Source organism: Idiotropiscis lumnitzeri, chromosome 15 (assembly GCF_059441095.1).
Source record: "Idiotropiscis lumnitzeri isolate Australia: NSW breed Sydney's pygmy pipehorse chromosome 15, RoL_Ilum_1.0, whole genome shotgun sequence".
NCBI classification, from domain to species: Eukaryota; Metazoa; Chordata; class Actinopteri; order Syngnathiformes; family Syngnathidae; genus Idiotropiscis; species Idiotropiscis lumnitzeri.
In genome coordinates this window covers 14,141,545-14,158,243 of record NC_142405.1, presented here as the reverse complement: position 1 = coordinate 14,158,243, position 16,699 = coordinate 14,141,545, and the positions used below count along the sequence as shown (strand labels likewise).

The 16,699-nt window shown below is 38.5% G+C and overlaps 1 protein-coding gene across 2 annotated transcripts in view; it reads right to left on the bottom strand.

The window, feature by feature from the left end:
• The window catches only part of LOC148323030 (voltage-gated potassium channel KCNC1-like), a 56,385-nt gene that overhangs the window by 7,963 nt on the left and 31,723 nt on the right, over positions 1 to 16,699 (bottom strand). For both annotated transcript variants that reach the window (XM_088317722.1, XM_088317720.1), the window contains exons 2-4: positions 11,236 to 11,367; positions 10,039 to 10,900; positions 9,550 to 9,762 (exon numbers count right to left, since the gene is read on the bottom strand). In XM_088317722.1, coding sequence (XP_088173848.1) covers positions 9,550 to 9,762; positions 10,039 to 10,900; positions 11,236 to 11,367 — 1,207 coding nt within the window. The remainder of the gene's footprint in view (positions 1 to 9,549; positions 9,763 to 10,038; positions 10,901 to 11,235; positions 11,368 to 16,699) is intronic.

Below are 16,699 nucleotides of genomic sequence, written 5' to 3'. Positions count from 1 at the left end.
TTTAGTGAATTTATTTTATGAAGAAAATGTACAAAATGAATTCTTGCACTTTATGTTGTTTTTTTCAGCAGTTTTGTATGGCATGGTCTTGAATGCGAAATTTTATGCAAGAAAGCCCTTTGCACTGTATGTGTTTACTTTTTTGTACGTGTCAAACTCTCTGCTGTTGGGTTAGGATACTGGATCTTTGATATTAATATTTTGCATGCATGCACGCTTTTTGTCCAAATTCAAATTATCATTCTTGCCATGAATTTGCTTAGGAAGTGTGTGGTCCCCTCCACCATTTAAGTTATGATTCCCTGCAACAGAACACAAGGTAATACTGGCTCATTTAAGAGAAACATGCACAGGGGTCCCACTAATTACAACAACTAGATTCCGCAAAATGGAGAGTTGAATTTTTATTATTTATTTTTATATGCCTTCCTGTGAAATGGCGCTTTACTCTACTGAAAAATCTCAATACTGTCATCAACTAATGAACTTTGACTCTCTTCACATTGGTGTCAATTACGTGAAATTTTTAGTCTTGCATTCCTTAGTGTGCACAGCTACACCTGACGTTACTATTATTATCAAACATTTATTGAGCGGCAGTATATACTATATGTGGCCTCTTGCACTGATGTCAGCTCTGGAGCCGCGTGAAGCCAAGGGCGTATCATTTGAATCTGTTAAGACAACAAACATACTCAAAAACTGCCTGCTGTCCATGTTCATCTGTAGAAAGCTTTGATAGAAAGTGAAAATGTGAGGGACCCCTTAAACATTACGGACAAGAGGGAATGTACTGGCAAAGTGTGACTTTGAGACTCTGTGACTCAGGAGCACCATTGCTCCATGGTTTGATACGGATATTGTGAGAAATTTTAGCAATACATGAGTACAGAAGAAAAGAATTGCCCAAATCAAACCTGGTGCTTCGGTTTGGCCAAACAGGGATGCTGTGGTTGCTGCGAGCATAATGTAAAAGTAACCTAATATCACCGGACAGCTCTGTAATACTCAAGAGTAAACTCAAACCAATCTGTTTGTCAATGAGGATAATCGATCGTTTTTCTGCAGTGCGCAGGATGAGGATGGGGATAGACAAGAAATTATGGAGACAAGGTGGCAATCAGAAAGGACATAAAACTCAAAGCAAGTGCGTGATCAATGCAGCATCCCATTTCCTTGTTTTACCTCCAGCCACTTACTGATTAGGTTGCTGATCACATGTACTGTATGCCAACTGCCTGTTAATGTTATTGAGGGGGAGAGTATGTACAGACACTAGTGACACTGCGCAACAACCTTCCTTAAAATATTACCTCTGCAATGTGAGCTAGCATAAGATGAGCTCATTTTACACGTTAGTCAATTAATAGTTATTATAGATAGTTGTTTATCATTTGCATAGAGTTGGGCAATTTCTCCACCAAATTTAAATATGCTTGAATAACACCGGAGCACTGAGACAGAATCTGCTTGACAGGGCAGTTTCAGATGCATTTAAGCTTCTGAATTAGATGCTATATGTTTGCTCCTTTTTAACAGGTTATCAATCCTTTATTTAGTTCGGCCCTGAAGGAAGACACATTCCCACTGAATGAATATTACTGCATGCAACATGTTTTTTTTAACATGGCATTCACATTAAAAATCATCACTATTTATATGATAATTTCAAAATTGATGCGCATGTTGTTAAACAGAGACAAAAAAAAAATCCTGTGTCTTAGATCCTCATAATGCAATTAATTTGAACAAATATGAAAGGAGGTGCATACTCAAATTTTTCAAAAATGGTTTAGAACTAACTTGTGCATACAACAGTGGCAACAAATAATCTTTTGTAGACAACCATTTATAACACTGGTTAACACATTTTTTAATTTTTTAGTCAGAGGTGCAATTAACTGATTTTTTTTCTTCGCTATAAATTATAACATCTAGTAAAGTCCGTAATGCACAAGCTTTTACAGACTTTATATCTCTATTACATAACATAAATTAAAATATTGCACAGCTAAAATCATTACATCGTTTGTTCGGCCAGAGTCAAATTATATTTGAGAGAAGTCTGGAACCAGCAAGTTTATTTGTTTGTAAGCGTTATCAGCAGGAAGGTTATTAGCATTAGTGTGTTGATATTGACAGTTTGAAATGTGCACGAGGTGGAAGAGCTACAACCTGAACTCAGTGTGCAAGAAGTCATATTGCGACTCTTTGTCAATTACACTGTCACTGTACAAGTAGTGCCAGATGGAATTTAAAAGCAACACTTAAATCATACGGTGTATGTATGGCTTGTTGTTGAGTAAAGAGCAGCATTGGGGCTGCAAAAATAAATACTTGAATGACTAATAAAAATGTCTTAGGAGACAATACATAGTTTGAAATCCATCATTCATCCACCCATTTTCGACCGCCAAACATGTTATGGGTCACAACTGAAATGAAGCTGATCCTAACTGACTTTAGGTCAGGAACACTTTGGAAAGATGACCCGTCAATTAAAAAGCACATATTCAATATCCATCTATCCATCCATTATCTGTTCCGCTTCCCCTCACATGGGTTGCGGGGGTGCTGGAGCCTATCCCAGCCGTACACCCTAAACTGGTTGTCAACCAATTGCAGGGCACACAAAGGCGAACAACCATCCGCTCTCACACTCACACCGAGGGACAATTAAGTGTGTTCAATCAACCTACCATGCATGTCTTTTGAATGTGGGAGGACACAGGAGTACTCTGAGAAAACCCATGCAAGCATGGGGAGAACATGCAAATTCAACACAGGAAGGGCAACCAATCGATACCATGACCTCTGCAGTAGTTTTTTATATTTCTTCTGTCAGCATGCTTGCATCCAACCGTATCTTGATTAGTGTAACAGTTGAAATATGTTCTTGTATTTAACATGCCAACTAGAGATTGCTTAATCACCCAACCGATCAGAAATCAGTGTTTGAGGGCAGCAAAGCACCATGTGACATAAATTGGTAGAAAATGTAATGTTGTTGATATTTTGGTATAAATCAAAATGGTTCCTAGTAAAATCAGTCAGAGTCTGTAATGCAATTTTGGACTGCAGTCCTCCGTAAAATAGGCAGTACTCTCAGAGGACTGTGATGTAAAAACTGTTCTGGGCTCAGTTCCAGAGGAGACAGAGAAGAGAAGACCAACCAATCAACCGCCAGCTCTCAATGGCCGGGCACAATTTAGTGCCAACCAGTGCAAATTGGCCACTTTTGCTCACTCTGGCACCCATCAACAAATTTAAAACACTGTTTCCTATAATAATAATAAGAAGAAGAAGAAGAAGAAGAGGGAAGAAGAAGAAGAAGAAGAATCTCTCTCATAATCATATCGTTATTTTGCTGAATTGTGAAACTGTCACTTCAAACAAATAAAAACTAATAATGTTTTTGTTTATGTCTGATTTTGTTTTAAATTTATAAAACCATCCCAACACTTGGGTCTGTTTTTGATGACCCTATCTGTAGGTACCAGAGTGAGAAGAGACGGGGTTTGAGGAGAAGGAGGAGGAGCAGGATGAGGGGAAGACAGCTGAAAAAGGAACAGACATATACAAAGATGACCCAACATACAAAACAAGAGAGCAACAAAAACAGGCTGAAAAACAAACAGATGGATCATGTAACCGGGACGATAAACATCCAACAGAATTTGTACAAACACGTGATAGTTCACAACCTAAAGAGTTAAACAGGAACAACACACAACCACAACATGCAATCTTGAATGTTGAAACCCTGAACCCGCGATACATTCCCAAGCCCATAAGGCAGCGTTAAACAAACCTGCATTATAAATAGTCTAGCACTCACCTAACCATAAATATGTGCTGACTGTGTGAAAGATAGAGTGCATGTGTGTGTGCTGGATGGAAAGAGATGGAACGTGGATAATCGGATGTAAGGAATCTGAGTAGATCTCTTTGTTTTTGGTCAAAGAATTTTTTTTATTACATTCAATGTTGTCAATGTTGGTTTGTTTCAGTTTTAAGAAACACCTTTAAGAAAAAGAGATCCGGCTGAAATCAACCAACCAAAGATTATGAATTGATTTTTTTTTCAAGATGCCCCAGAACATTAAATAACTGTAATGTGTGAATACCGTTCATGTTTGGAGTATAAAAACAGACATTTGGAAATATGACATTAAATAATTTAAATCTGATGAGATGATGACTGAGACCACAAAGTGTTTACAAAAATAAAAACAACTTGGAATGTTTGCTTAGATCTCGATAAAGATTACAGAAGGGCTATTTGACAAGACGTGACAAAAAATAGTATTATTTTCACTGCGCTGTATTTCAGAGCAGGTGAAATATGAATGACATTTTGTTCTGTTTTGAGTAAACCTTTCACCATTTTATCTATATTCTTATTACGGAGTTCAGAGTAGATTAGGAAAATTCAGTAGTTAATTTGTGCAAATGCTCTTTTTTTTAATATTGTGTAGCCTGTTACTTTATAATTCTGACATTAAAAAAATGAAATTATTCGTATTTTATTTTTTAAATCATGTACTTGATTATTAAAAAGAATCCTACTTCTGAAATAAAACTTGTTTCACTCATCAAATTGACAAAATGTCAAGAGTGTCATCATAAATATTTCTGCGACTAATGAAAACAAAAACAATACCAGAGCACTAATTCGGCAATCAAGTGTTTTACAGTTCAGTAAATAAAGTCTCTGAGATTAATGGCTTTACAGCCTCTCCCATTCTGTGCGAAGCAAATCTAACAGCAAACAAACTGAGAAAAAAGATGCAAATCTGGAAGAACACAAAGGGTGACACGACTCAGTGAGGCAATATGACAGTTGACTCTGCCACTAGGAAAATCCTGAAGGCAGTTCACTTTACAGAGATATTTTTTTCACCTACAAACAGGGTGGGGGATAAATGTGGTCCAAAGACTATCGATATAAAATCAAAGAATCAATATCGCCATTATCTCCACGGTCATCGTCTAAAATTTTACAATTGTACGAATTACAGTTTAAGGTTTCAATTTGTGGGGAGTGTGTATTTGAGGGAAATGTTATATGTATATATTTTTTGCTGCTCTTCGTAAATTGTTCGTAAATTGTGTACAGAGTGACTGATTTTAGTGTATTTCTTATTATAAAAGATAACACTTGGTGAAATTGTTATGGTGCATTTCTGTTGTTTTCCCCCTCCACATCAACTGTCTGGATGTTAACCAGGGGCTCAATGCCTTCATCAAAAATAAAGCTTTACTGCATCAAGTCAGGCTTGAACTCAACATCACTGCTCAGCTTACGAAGATGTTCATCACACACTTGACCTATGGAGCCTGTTGGTTTGCATCCTTGTTGGTATTTTGACAGAATAATTTTAGTTGAACAATGACGAGGCACACACTTGCTGTGTGTTTTCTCTCACGGAATAGGATGGTAACCTAATATAATAATGCTGTTCCAAACACAAGTGTGGAAGTACACTGTGCATGGAAAGTGAGTCTAAGAATAGTTAATAAACCAAGACAATTTAGGACTGGTTGGAATGCACTGATGCTAATAGTAGCAGGACATATGCCTTGAAGAAGAATTTTCTTGGTTCAAGTGCTCAAGTTATTTTCTCTCATGTGAAGGTTCAATTTCCAGTTATCTTCTCGTTGAAGCCCAAGCCAGTCCTGATATTGTGTCATCACCATGTGAATGGCCCGAGAACCTTTTTTTTTAATGAAAACACATTCCAAATAAATGGGTTGACGTTGTAAAAGCATTTTGAATATCTTCAAAATAGAAACCCTTTTGGCACGTGTAATGATGACACACCTATTTGTGAGCCTCTATATCATTCTATGAGCTATTTTAACATATCACACTGAGCCAAGTAGTATTTTATTACCCCAGCTTTATGTTTAGAATGCTTTTGTGAAATTGAACATAAAATTTTACGCTGAAAGCACAATATTATTACAGCTAGTGAACTACTTGCCAAATGTAATGATAGTGTGTGCCTAACTACAGTGAGTGAGGTGTAGAAAATGATTCACCTCCCTTACTCCAATGCATTGCATCCAATAAGTCATTCATAAAAGCAAAAAAAAAAAAAGAAAGGTTTCCATGCCTAAGTCATGATAGCAGCCGAGCTAAAAATAGAATACAGGATACGTCACCATATATCATTAATTCTCCACTGCTACTAAAGAGTTGATGTCACGTATACGGATGGAGTAACATTTGAACTACCTCTACTCACTGTCTTTGTAGTATAAATGCATATAGATGCATGATATTTAAGTACTTCTTGGCCACTTGTGTAATGTGTACAAATAATTTATGGTTAATATTATTAGATTTTTATCATTACTATATAAAACATTACATAAACTGTATCATGGCTGTTTGGAATGTAATTTAGTGATGAAAATGCACATTGTCAGTACACGCCAGTCAAGAGAATGTGCTCCATTTCCATAAATCTAGTGCAGCATGTGGCGTAACTCTATGCTGCTAAGGCTGATGGCTCTGGGAGAGAGCGGTCTGCACCGCTATGAGAATGATCACTGCCGACCTCAGTAGCGGCCAACGAAATCTTATTTCCTTCAAATACAATGTGTTAGTCTTGCACTGACAGTCTCGACAGTGCAGACATCAGTTTTTGACATGGACAAAGTAGACATTTGGAAAAAGTGCATATAATGCTAATACTAATGCTAATGCTAATGTTAACAACAACAATAATAATAATAATAACAACAATTGCACGTCATTGTCAAAATAAACCCCACAAAATTTGGATATTTTATTTAAACAAATACATGAGCAGTAGAGATAACCTGAACAATTTGAAGTTGGAATGGTTGGTCAAAAAAATAAATGAATAAAATAATAATAAAAGGGGCAAAAAAAGTATAATAATTTTTAGCTTTTAATTGAAAATTTTGACATTTTGCAGCAGGGATAAGCTGAACAGTTTGAAGTTGGATCATTTCATTCAATCAAAATTTTTTTTGATATAGAATAACAAGAGAAAACCCAGGATAACTCTTAATTTTAGATGTTTGGGGAGACTACCACGCAACTTCCGTCCACTCTGGTCCACTTCAGCACCCGCTTGGGAAGCCTATAGACAAGAATCTGGGGCATATGATCGTGCCACTGGAGAGACCTACAGACAAGGATTCAGATTGTGTAACTAATGTTTTGGCGAATATAGCCGCACCATTGAGTACTCCTATATAGTATGAAGAGTTTAGAGATGATGATTTGAATTAGTTAAAAAATCTAGAAATTAGAGGCTGAAAAAAATAAATTTTTTTTGATATGAGAGAAAATGTTGAATTGTGGGTAAGTGGGGATTTTTGGCATTGCTAGGGACTAAGCTGAACAGTAAAAAGTTTGAATTGTTCGAATCTGTCAAATTTTTTAAATATTTTTGTAAAGGAATCTCTTTTACTAGTAAGATTAGCTGAACGGTTTCAAGTCAGACTAGTTTGAATTGGTCAAAAATTGTATTGATTGTTGAAGAAAAAACTAAAATGAGTAATTTTTCAAATATTTTTGTGGGTATTTAAATGGTGAAAATGTTGAATTTTCGGTAAGCAGGAATTTCTGTCGTGATGAAAATCCTTCCCAAGGTGAATTGAATGAGCTGAATATTTTTTATTTAAAATTGGTACAACGTTAATGTGTAATGTTGAATGTGCCATTGGTAATGAAAGGGGATGAATATGGAGGCTCACAGTGGGAATTTGATGTCAATTCAATATCATTATGATCTCAAAATATTTCAATTTATCGCATATGGTTGCTGAATTGACATCAGTTGCTCACTGGGGGGAGTAGGTCAAAAAACTGTAAGAAATAAAATAACACAAATAGGCCTCTTCCTTCACACAATAATAATAGTGCGTCAAATGATTAAATTTTTTTACAATTATTCATAGGGTCCGATGCCAGCTGACCTCATATTCATGAATGAATTTCTGCTTGTGCCATCAAAGGCGTAGTCAAAACAGGCTAAAGTTTAGAAGTTTAAGAAGTTTTAGAAGCGCAATTAAAAGTCACAGAGGTCCACAACTAAAATTTCTTCAAATGAAAAGGTCCGAACCAAAGTCCAACTTCCCTGAATGCCTAGCCTATGTTCACATTTTTATATAGTTTCATTATTTAGTCATTTTCAACAGCGCACACTTATATACTAAATATTTAGCAATGTTCCCATTAAACACCATTGCCAGTCAAACAAATCTAAGGCGTTTATTTCACATTCAAGAAAATGTGGCTCCAGGAACCTAAATTTGCCACTTCCAGAAAAAACAGTAAAATATCTCCTGCAGAAATATATCAAGTGCTAAGCATTGAGTTAACATCTTTTATCTTTTTTTTCTTAAATCAAAGAGTGATCAGCCTAAAAAAAAAAACGGAAAGCCTAATTATCCAAGGAAAACAGGTCAACATGTTCAGTACACAATCAATAAAAATGGCAGTCCTCATGAAAAACTAATTCAAAATGAGCTTTGACACCAATTTTTCTTTTGAATATTTTTTTTAACTTCTCTTAATGAGAAAAATTAGTTTGTGACTGCCCTGCCAGTGACTTAATTCTGGGTTGGAACGGAGTCAGGGCCATTGGGATTTGGTAGATTATTTCACACATCTGGGCTTTGTGTTTTCCTTTAAATAATGTTTGTGCAACCGTATTTAAGCACTCCTTCACAACTTCCCCATCACTGAATGTTTTTCATGTTTCCCCAAAATCCATGATACTTTTAGTGAACATTCGTTTGCATGCCGCTGGGCTGTAAACGAAAATGTAAAAATCTCTTTTACAGCACTCGAAGTTCGATGTTTTTGCGTGCGCTCACCTCAAACGTCAGCGGATAACTGTGCACAAAAGGGCGGTGCTTTGTTTCGTAGTGGCGCTTCGCATTGTTGCGACGGTTTCGGAGCATATGATGCACACTGGTTTTGAATCTGCTGCAGCCAGAACGAAACTAAATTTCTCTGTCCATACATTTAAAACAACACGCATCGAACTTGCTAACTTTTTAGCAAGGCATACTGTCAGCAGCACTCTCTTCCGGTCTGCTGCGCAATTGGCAGTGGATCGTAAACAAAAGATTTGATTGGCTCAAATCAGTGACACCTTTTCTGTATTAACTAGAATTGCAGCGTCAACGTTTGGGAATGCGCCCTTAAAAAAATTCATCATAGACCCATGGTCATGGGTCCGGTCTGAACCATCTGTCGGTCCGGATCCGGACCGCGGTCCACCATTTGGTGATGCCTGGTTTAGATCGAATTTCTAGCAGCGAATTTTCAGTGTAGGTGCATTTCCAAAAACACACCTCGTGCTGCACAGGCACGGACAGTTTGTCCGAGGCCAGTTTGTCAAATTGTCAAACACGTGCACAAGCCTTTCACGCAAAAATTAAGATCCAGCGCATTGTCACCTGCTGTCTATGAAAATAGAGCCCTACGGATCAAGAAACGTGCTGTTTCGTAAAGTCTGCCAACCTCCTGCTTTTTCTAAAGCCACTTGCTGCTCCTACCTTTTCGAACGTTGCCATCTGTTGTACGCTGGAATTCCCCTGCACTCAGGAGGAAGCAGGCCCGATCGTGCGGGTAGCGTTCGCGACTGGTGGTGGAACCGTGACCCCCGATGGCTGGGCTCCGCTCATCCCCCAAAACCTGGTCAATGGTGGGACAGTCTTCATTAGCCAGAGCTGCTGAATTTGCTGCAGCATCACCATTTTGTTTGGAATCTGGGTGGAAGGATATAAAGAAGTAGAAAAAGAGAAAATAGGAAATTTGAGAACGCAAATACCGTAAATAGAACATTTAGAATAGAGGTGGTGACAGTGGCAGGTGAGATGGCGGAGGTCAGTGCTCTGCAGAATGTCATTGCAATACAGCATTTGCTATAAATCATAATTGACTATGTGAATGATACATGAACTTGACTGTGTGGATGATATACGAACAGTAGTCACAGTCGCTCTAACAAATCCAACAGACTTACTTTCCTGTAGATCACATACCTGCCCTGTTGATTTCAATGATCTCCTCTTGTGCCAGTGGACAATCTCCAGCACCCATCATGCTGCCAGATCCCACCATGCCAGGCCCCAGAACATTGCCCATTAGCCTGTGCGGCGATGCGGTCGCCATGGCGAGGGCATCTGGTTTGCAGTAGTTGGGACTGCCTGGCTGTGGTGCACGGGGTATATGCTTGTTCCTTTTCTTGGGGAGTTTTTGCTTCGCCATGGCCAGGGAGTAGTACATCCCGAAGTTATTGACAATGACTGGAACAGGCATAGCGATGGTCAATACACCGGCCAAGGCACAGAGGGCGCCCACCAACATTCCTGACCATGTCTTCGGGAACATGTCTCCATAGCCCAGTGTTGTCATGGTCACCACTGCCCACCAAAAACCAATGGGAATGTTCTTAAAGTCTGTGTGGGCACCAGCAGTCGGATCATCCGGGTCAGCACCTACGCGTTCAGCATAGTAAATCATGGTTGCAAAGATGAGGACCCCAAGTGCCAGGAAAATGATGAGCAGCAGGAACTCATTGGTGCTTGCCCTCAGAGTGTGGCCCAGGACTCGCAAACCGACAAAGTGGCGAGTGAGCTTGAATATGCGCAGAATTCGAACAAAGCGAACCACACGCAGGAAGCTGAGCACATCTTTGGCTGTTTTGGAGGAAAGGCCACTAAGTGCCACCTCCAGGTAAAAGGGCACAATGGCCACAATGTCTATGATGTTCAGGGCACTGCGGAAGAACTCTGTTTTGTCAGGGCAGAAGATAACACGCAGCAGCACCTCAATTGTGAACCAAATGACGCAGACACCCTCAACATATGTCAGCCATCCATCTGTGACCACTTCAAACACTGTCTGTAGAGTGGAAGCAACACAAATAATAACACTGATTTTTAACACAAACATGCCAGTGAAAACATTAAATGAATCAATTTATACATTTCTGTGATGGCTGTGAGTGGTTCTATCTTGAACGAAAGGGGTCCAAGAATTTTGTTCTGACTGACTTGTGAAAAGTGGCGTATACGTGTGTTGCATGTGCCTCTAAATACATTTATTCAGTAAAAAGTCAAATAATTCTTAATGAACAGCACAAACCTGAATTTTAAGAGCCCAATCATTTTTTGGATTTTGACCATTTATGCAATATGCATCCATAAGTTCACAATGGTCACATTAACACTAAGTACCTCTTCGTGTGTCACATTGCTAACAGTGACGTTCTCAGTCAGGTTGTATATGGTGTAGAAGGTTTCGTGGGTCTCCAGGCAGAATGTAGAGATGGAGAGCAGGATGAAGAAGAGGGAACCAAATGCCACGTACTGCAGAGAGAGAGAAAAAAAGGGAGGGGGTTAATGTGTTTCCAATTCCAAACCATCTTTGTCTCTGTAATCTTATAGTAAATGACTACGGCAAACTGCGCCATATCTGTGAACATTAGTTTCTTTGGCTCATTCCAGCCTTGACACTGCATTCAGGTGTTCAATATTTTGTTCATTGCGCAAGAGTAGGTTTGCGTTTCTGAGCCATTGCACCATGTGAAGCTGTTATGCAAGAAAGCTGCCGTTAGGGGGTATCTATAACACTGGATGGTGGAGCAATGATGTTAGTGCAAATTGCCTCACTGCTGCAAACCCATTGATTACGGCACACTCAGCGAGATAGCAATGATGGATAAAAGTCGTGAAAGATGAAATATCTATATATATATATATATATATATATATATATATATATATACACCGTACACGTAACCGAAGTACAGTATTCTATTTTTGTTAATCATCCTTGTATTTCAGGAAGCTTTTTTCTGTATTAAGCTATTAAGCTTGCGTGTGTGTGTGTGTGTGGGGGGGGGGGCGTGGGGGTGCGTGTGTGTGTGTGTGTGTGATTCCATCCCTTTTTTGCTGCAGCATCCCCCTGCCCCCAACCATTCATTCCCTTATTTCTGTCTCTCTCTCTCTCTCTCTAGCTCTCTCTCTCCTTACAACCCCTTTTTATATGCTGCAGTAAGATGCTTCTTCCCCTTGCGTGTGCATGTGTATGTGAGTGATGTTTTCCCCCTAAGAGCTGAGGCCAATTTCTCCATGGATCTTGTGTTACAAAAATAGACTATAAAAATCCTAAAACCGTCATCATAGAGTATTTATCTGGACAGTAAAATATCAACTCTATCAATCTAAACTATACTAAAATATACTCTTTTAACACATTCATCATCAGGTACTTGTTAGTTGTCATTTCTGTCCAATGCTAGTACAGTAGCGCACTGTACAGAATCATACAACAAAATAAATCAACAGTGTTGCGGTTATTAATGGCAGTTTAAAGAACATCTGTCTGCAAAATCTTGAATCCAGAAAATGTCTTAATATACATACAATAGATCTGTCACTTTTACATTTTGAATCACTATGATTCATTTTTAGTGCGAGTTAGCGATTATCCTGCTACATGGAAGGGTTGAATTTGGAGATTGTGCATTTCTTTTGCAGCGACAACTCAGTCTGTCAACCTAATTAAAAAAATACTTTCATACTTGATGCCCTCCCTGAGCAGAGCAGTATTATCAACCACAAACCATATAAATAAATGTATAAATCAATATTTGATATGGTTAAAATAAACCTGTCCTTAGTATTTTTCGCAACTTAAAATTACAACTTGTAATTAAAAAATATTACAATAATTAATCAATTAATAAATAAAAGTATTGTACATTTTCCCCGCAGTCCATAAATCGTCTTCTGCTTATCCGATGTTGGGTCCTCTGAAGGGATCCAACGGTGTTCCCAGTCCAGCTGGACCTCCTTCTAGTGCTAGAATCTAGCAGGATGTGCACAAAACATCTCACCAGGGATCCATCCTAATGGGATTCCCGAGCCACCGCCCAACCACATGATGAGTTGGCGCAGAGGAGACAGCTGGACTATTGTGATTTTTAAAAAATTTTTGGGGGCGTAGCAAACTAACTCCAACAAATGGTGATTGTCAGATGCATATCATTCTGAATAAATCAAAATCGATTATTTTAGCAAGTTATCATTATTATTGTTGTTACCATCATCATTATCCAATTTCTAAATAATTTCACTGGGCGGCACAGTTATGCAGGGCACACCAATGAGCAGATGTGTGCTGCAGTATGTAAAGACTCTCGTACATGAGTAGCATACCACATTTCAATTGAATAAGAGAAGCCGCTTTGATTGGCCATCACTTAAGTCAGCTGTGATCACTCCCACAGCGGCGCAACCGCAATCCCTCTTTCAATTCCGCCGGCCTGCGCTGATCTGCAAAATTAGCAAGACTAGAGCTCCCCCACGTTGCTGGGCAGGATTTACATCGTTCACAAAAATAGATCATGTCTTTTGTCAATGTGCGTGTGTCATTTCCACACCATGAAATTGCACTTTAACTCATAATTTGCGATTAGAAACATAGTTGAGGAAAGTGATGTACAGTGTGCAAATGCCGTTAACCTGTTTAAATTGGTTCCATTCAATTTTCATCAGTACATAGAGTTGTAATCTTGTTTTTTTGCTTTTCACGCTTTTGCATTCAGTCATGTATATTTTCCACCATTTTATTATAATAATATATACTTGTGTGCACAAATGGCGCGTGTGTGAGGTGTGGCATGAGTATGTGTCAGGTCAACGACTAAGACAAACAGATGAAGTCTTCATCTAATCCAAAGAGAGCACATTCAGTCCCACAGCTTATTAGCCATGGTCTAATTTAACACCGCTATCTAGAGCTGTCCTGGTTCCACAAACTTTCTCTATATCACACATCCCCACGCACACGCACACACACACCCACACACGAACACACCCCAACACACGCAGATTAGCTGGGCGAGTATGTTAAAAGGGAGCCACAGAATGATACATATCTCCGATTTTCCCTTGAATCTCGTTCCAATTGAGATGTTTTACATCAAAAACATTACAGTCAACATTTTGTTGATTTTCCTGTTTTGCATCGATTGATGGTACCCTAAAGTACTTGTTAGTATGTCTTCCTTAGAGTCGTGAGGTACTGGGATTGAATCTCAGATCAGGCTCTATTTACATGTACTCTGGGTACTCCGACATCCTTCCACATTCCACATTTATCCATGTGAGCATGAATGTTGTCTATTGTATATGCGCCTATACCAGTCATTTTATATGAGCAAGTGTCATAGAAAACAGATGGAAAGCTGGATCTGGACTACCAATACAGAGACTTCATCGTCACCTTCACAATGGGCCTCATTCACGAACATGTTTGTTTTCCGATTTTATTTTAAAAAAAAAACTACATATAAGAAGATTTTAAACCCTATCAAATTTGAGTGTGCTAATGTTGTTGATGTGCTATGTAGTACACGAAGCAAGAGTATACTGCTGATTCTTTAAAAACCATGATATTGTGCACTTTTTTAACAAGCTTAATCTTGTGAAGGATTTCATTTCAGCCAGCAACAAGTACAGTCAGATTTCCAAGAGTGCTAGGGTGAATGTGGAGTTTGATGTTTATGAAATAAAGTTTCCCAAACCCCTAATCCTAATCCTTTTACCGTACTCCCAGTTGTTAATCCTACATGACACATACAACAGTGGAAAACCTGGTTTTGCTTCCCACATTCCTCACTGGTCCTTCTCTACAATATTCCATTCCCGTGCTTCTGTCATTCATACAGCATGACCTATATCTTCATTGCCCAACCTGCTTAACTCAACAACTGTCTACTCTATCTTTCTAAAGCTTTCTCACTTATTGTCTTCATCTATGACTTCTTCTACTTTTGCCTGCATTAATTCCTCATTCCTCTCTACCACTTTTTCGTTTTACACTACTTCTTCATTCTATTAGAATGCTCCCGTGGAAGACTTTCAGGGCCAGCATTGCAAGGCCTTTTCTGCTAGCATAAACACTAGAAACACAGAACAACATCAAGATGGTCGCTATGTGAAACACTTGATTCTAAAATGACACAGGCTCTTATCATATCATTTATTATTTATGGCAAATTTGTATGATTTTCAGGAAAACACTTCTTATCCCGGAAATTCGTCATGTCACTGATGTCATTGCACAAAACTATCCAGTTTTGTATCATATCTCCAAAGGACATTCTCCATACTTCGTTGCGTGTCAACATAAATTTCTGTTGTATTTGGTCTTAGTCACTCATCACGACTCCTTCATCAGAAAAATGACCCAAAACACAAAACTGTTAATACCCACGACAGGATAAGAATTGTTTCTTTTACTGTTGTTGTTACTTTCAAGTGATTTCAGTGACCGTTTTGGGGTTTTCCCAGTATAAATAATTTTGTCCCCATGTGTAGTAAAATGTATATGAGTTTGGAAGATGTTTGCAATAGCCAAATAACAATCCTTTTCCCAATGGCCACGTCAACTGTTTTTTTCACTGCTTGCTGAAATGTGTGTGTGTGAGAGGTACAGATGTAGATTGAAGGGTTGAAATCAGAAATGAATAGGTCAACCTAGGGTCAGCCAGAGTGTGATATTTAATATCAGAGAATCGTTAACCACATTCCTTTTTGTCAAAGCAATTGTCGCTGTCCCATAAGTTGAGGCAGATGTGATCATGCATCCTATTCACTGAACACGTGAAACCAAAGTTAAAGTGTAAATGCAAACTTGAGACACAGCATTGCCCTGCTTCACTGAGTTCTCTCTAAACTGTCCACCAAAGCAAAAATTAGTCATGCAAATTAATGTCGGATGTAGCGTTGAGGCTCTTATTGAACAGTTTACCAGGAAGTTAGTGTTAAAGCAACTTTTGTTTTGCCCTTTTTGGCAATTTGAAACGGCCGAGTAGCCAAAAGTCAATTATGCTGCTGTGACAAAACATTTGAGCTTTTAGCTAACCCCCACTACTTAAAAGAGCAGATTCATTTACTGGAAAGTTGTAAAAAGCATGTAAGTGAATATATATGAATAGCGTATTGGACAATCGTGACAGGAAAACCTACAACATCATGCAGTCTGAAGATACTAATTACCTAAGTGCATTATATGTAGGAGAATGTGCAAGTCAGCAAGAGACAGAAGAGAAACTGTAAGCAAAGGGACGAGAGGGGGCTAGAATGGTCAAGTGGATCCGAAATAAAAAGACAGATTATTAGTGATGAGCGGTCATGGTAGACAGGGGAGGCAGAGCATTCTGAACTTGAAAATAATAATACCAATAATAATAACAACAAAAATAAGAAGAATTAAATTATTAAAATGGTTTTGATGATAAACTTTAAAGCCAAAATATTCACTTTAGACAAATGGTAAAAATATGAAAAATAAAAAAAAATTGGCATTGTTGTCAGGCTATAACAGGCAAACTTTCTGCTTTCCATGCCTTTTATTTTCAAATTGTGACAACGTCTGGACAAATGCAGGAGTAAGGATAAGCCCCAGTCATGGTGGTAGCAGTGAGAAGACTTCCAGTATGAGCGGTGCCATATGAAGATGTGTTTTAGAGGACTCATTCTCAAAACTATACCAAAGCTAAAAGCAGCTATTTAAATTGTATATCTCGAGGCATACTACTTGCTATAGTTGAGGCACTGTAAAAGAATTCAACTTCTGACTTCATGCTGGCCAAAACATGTCCAAGATCCTTCGGAAGGCAACTGACGC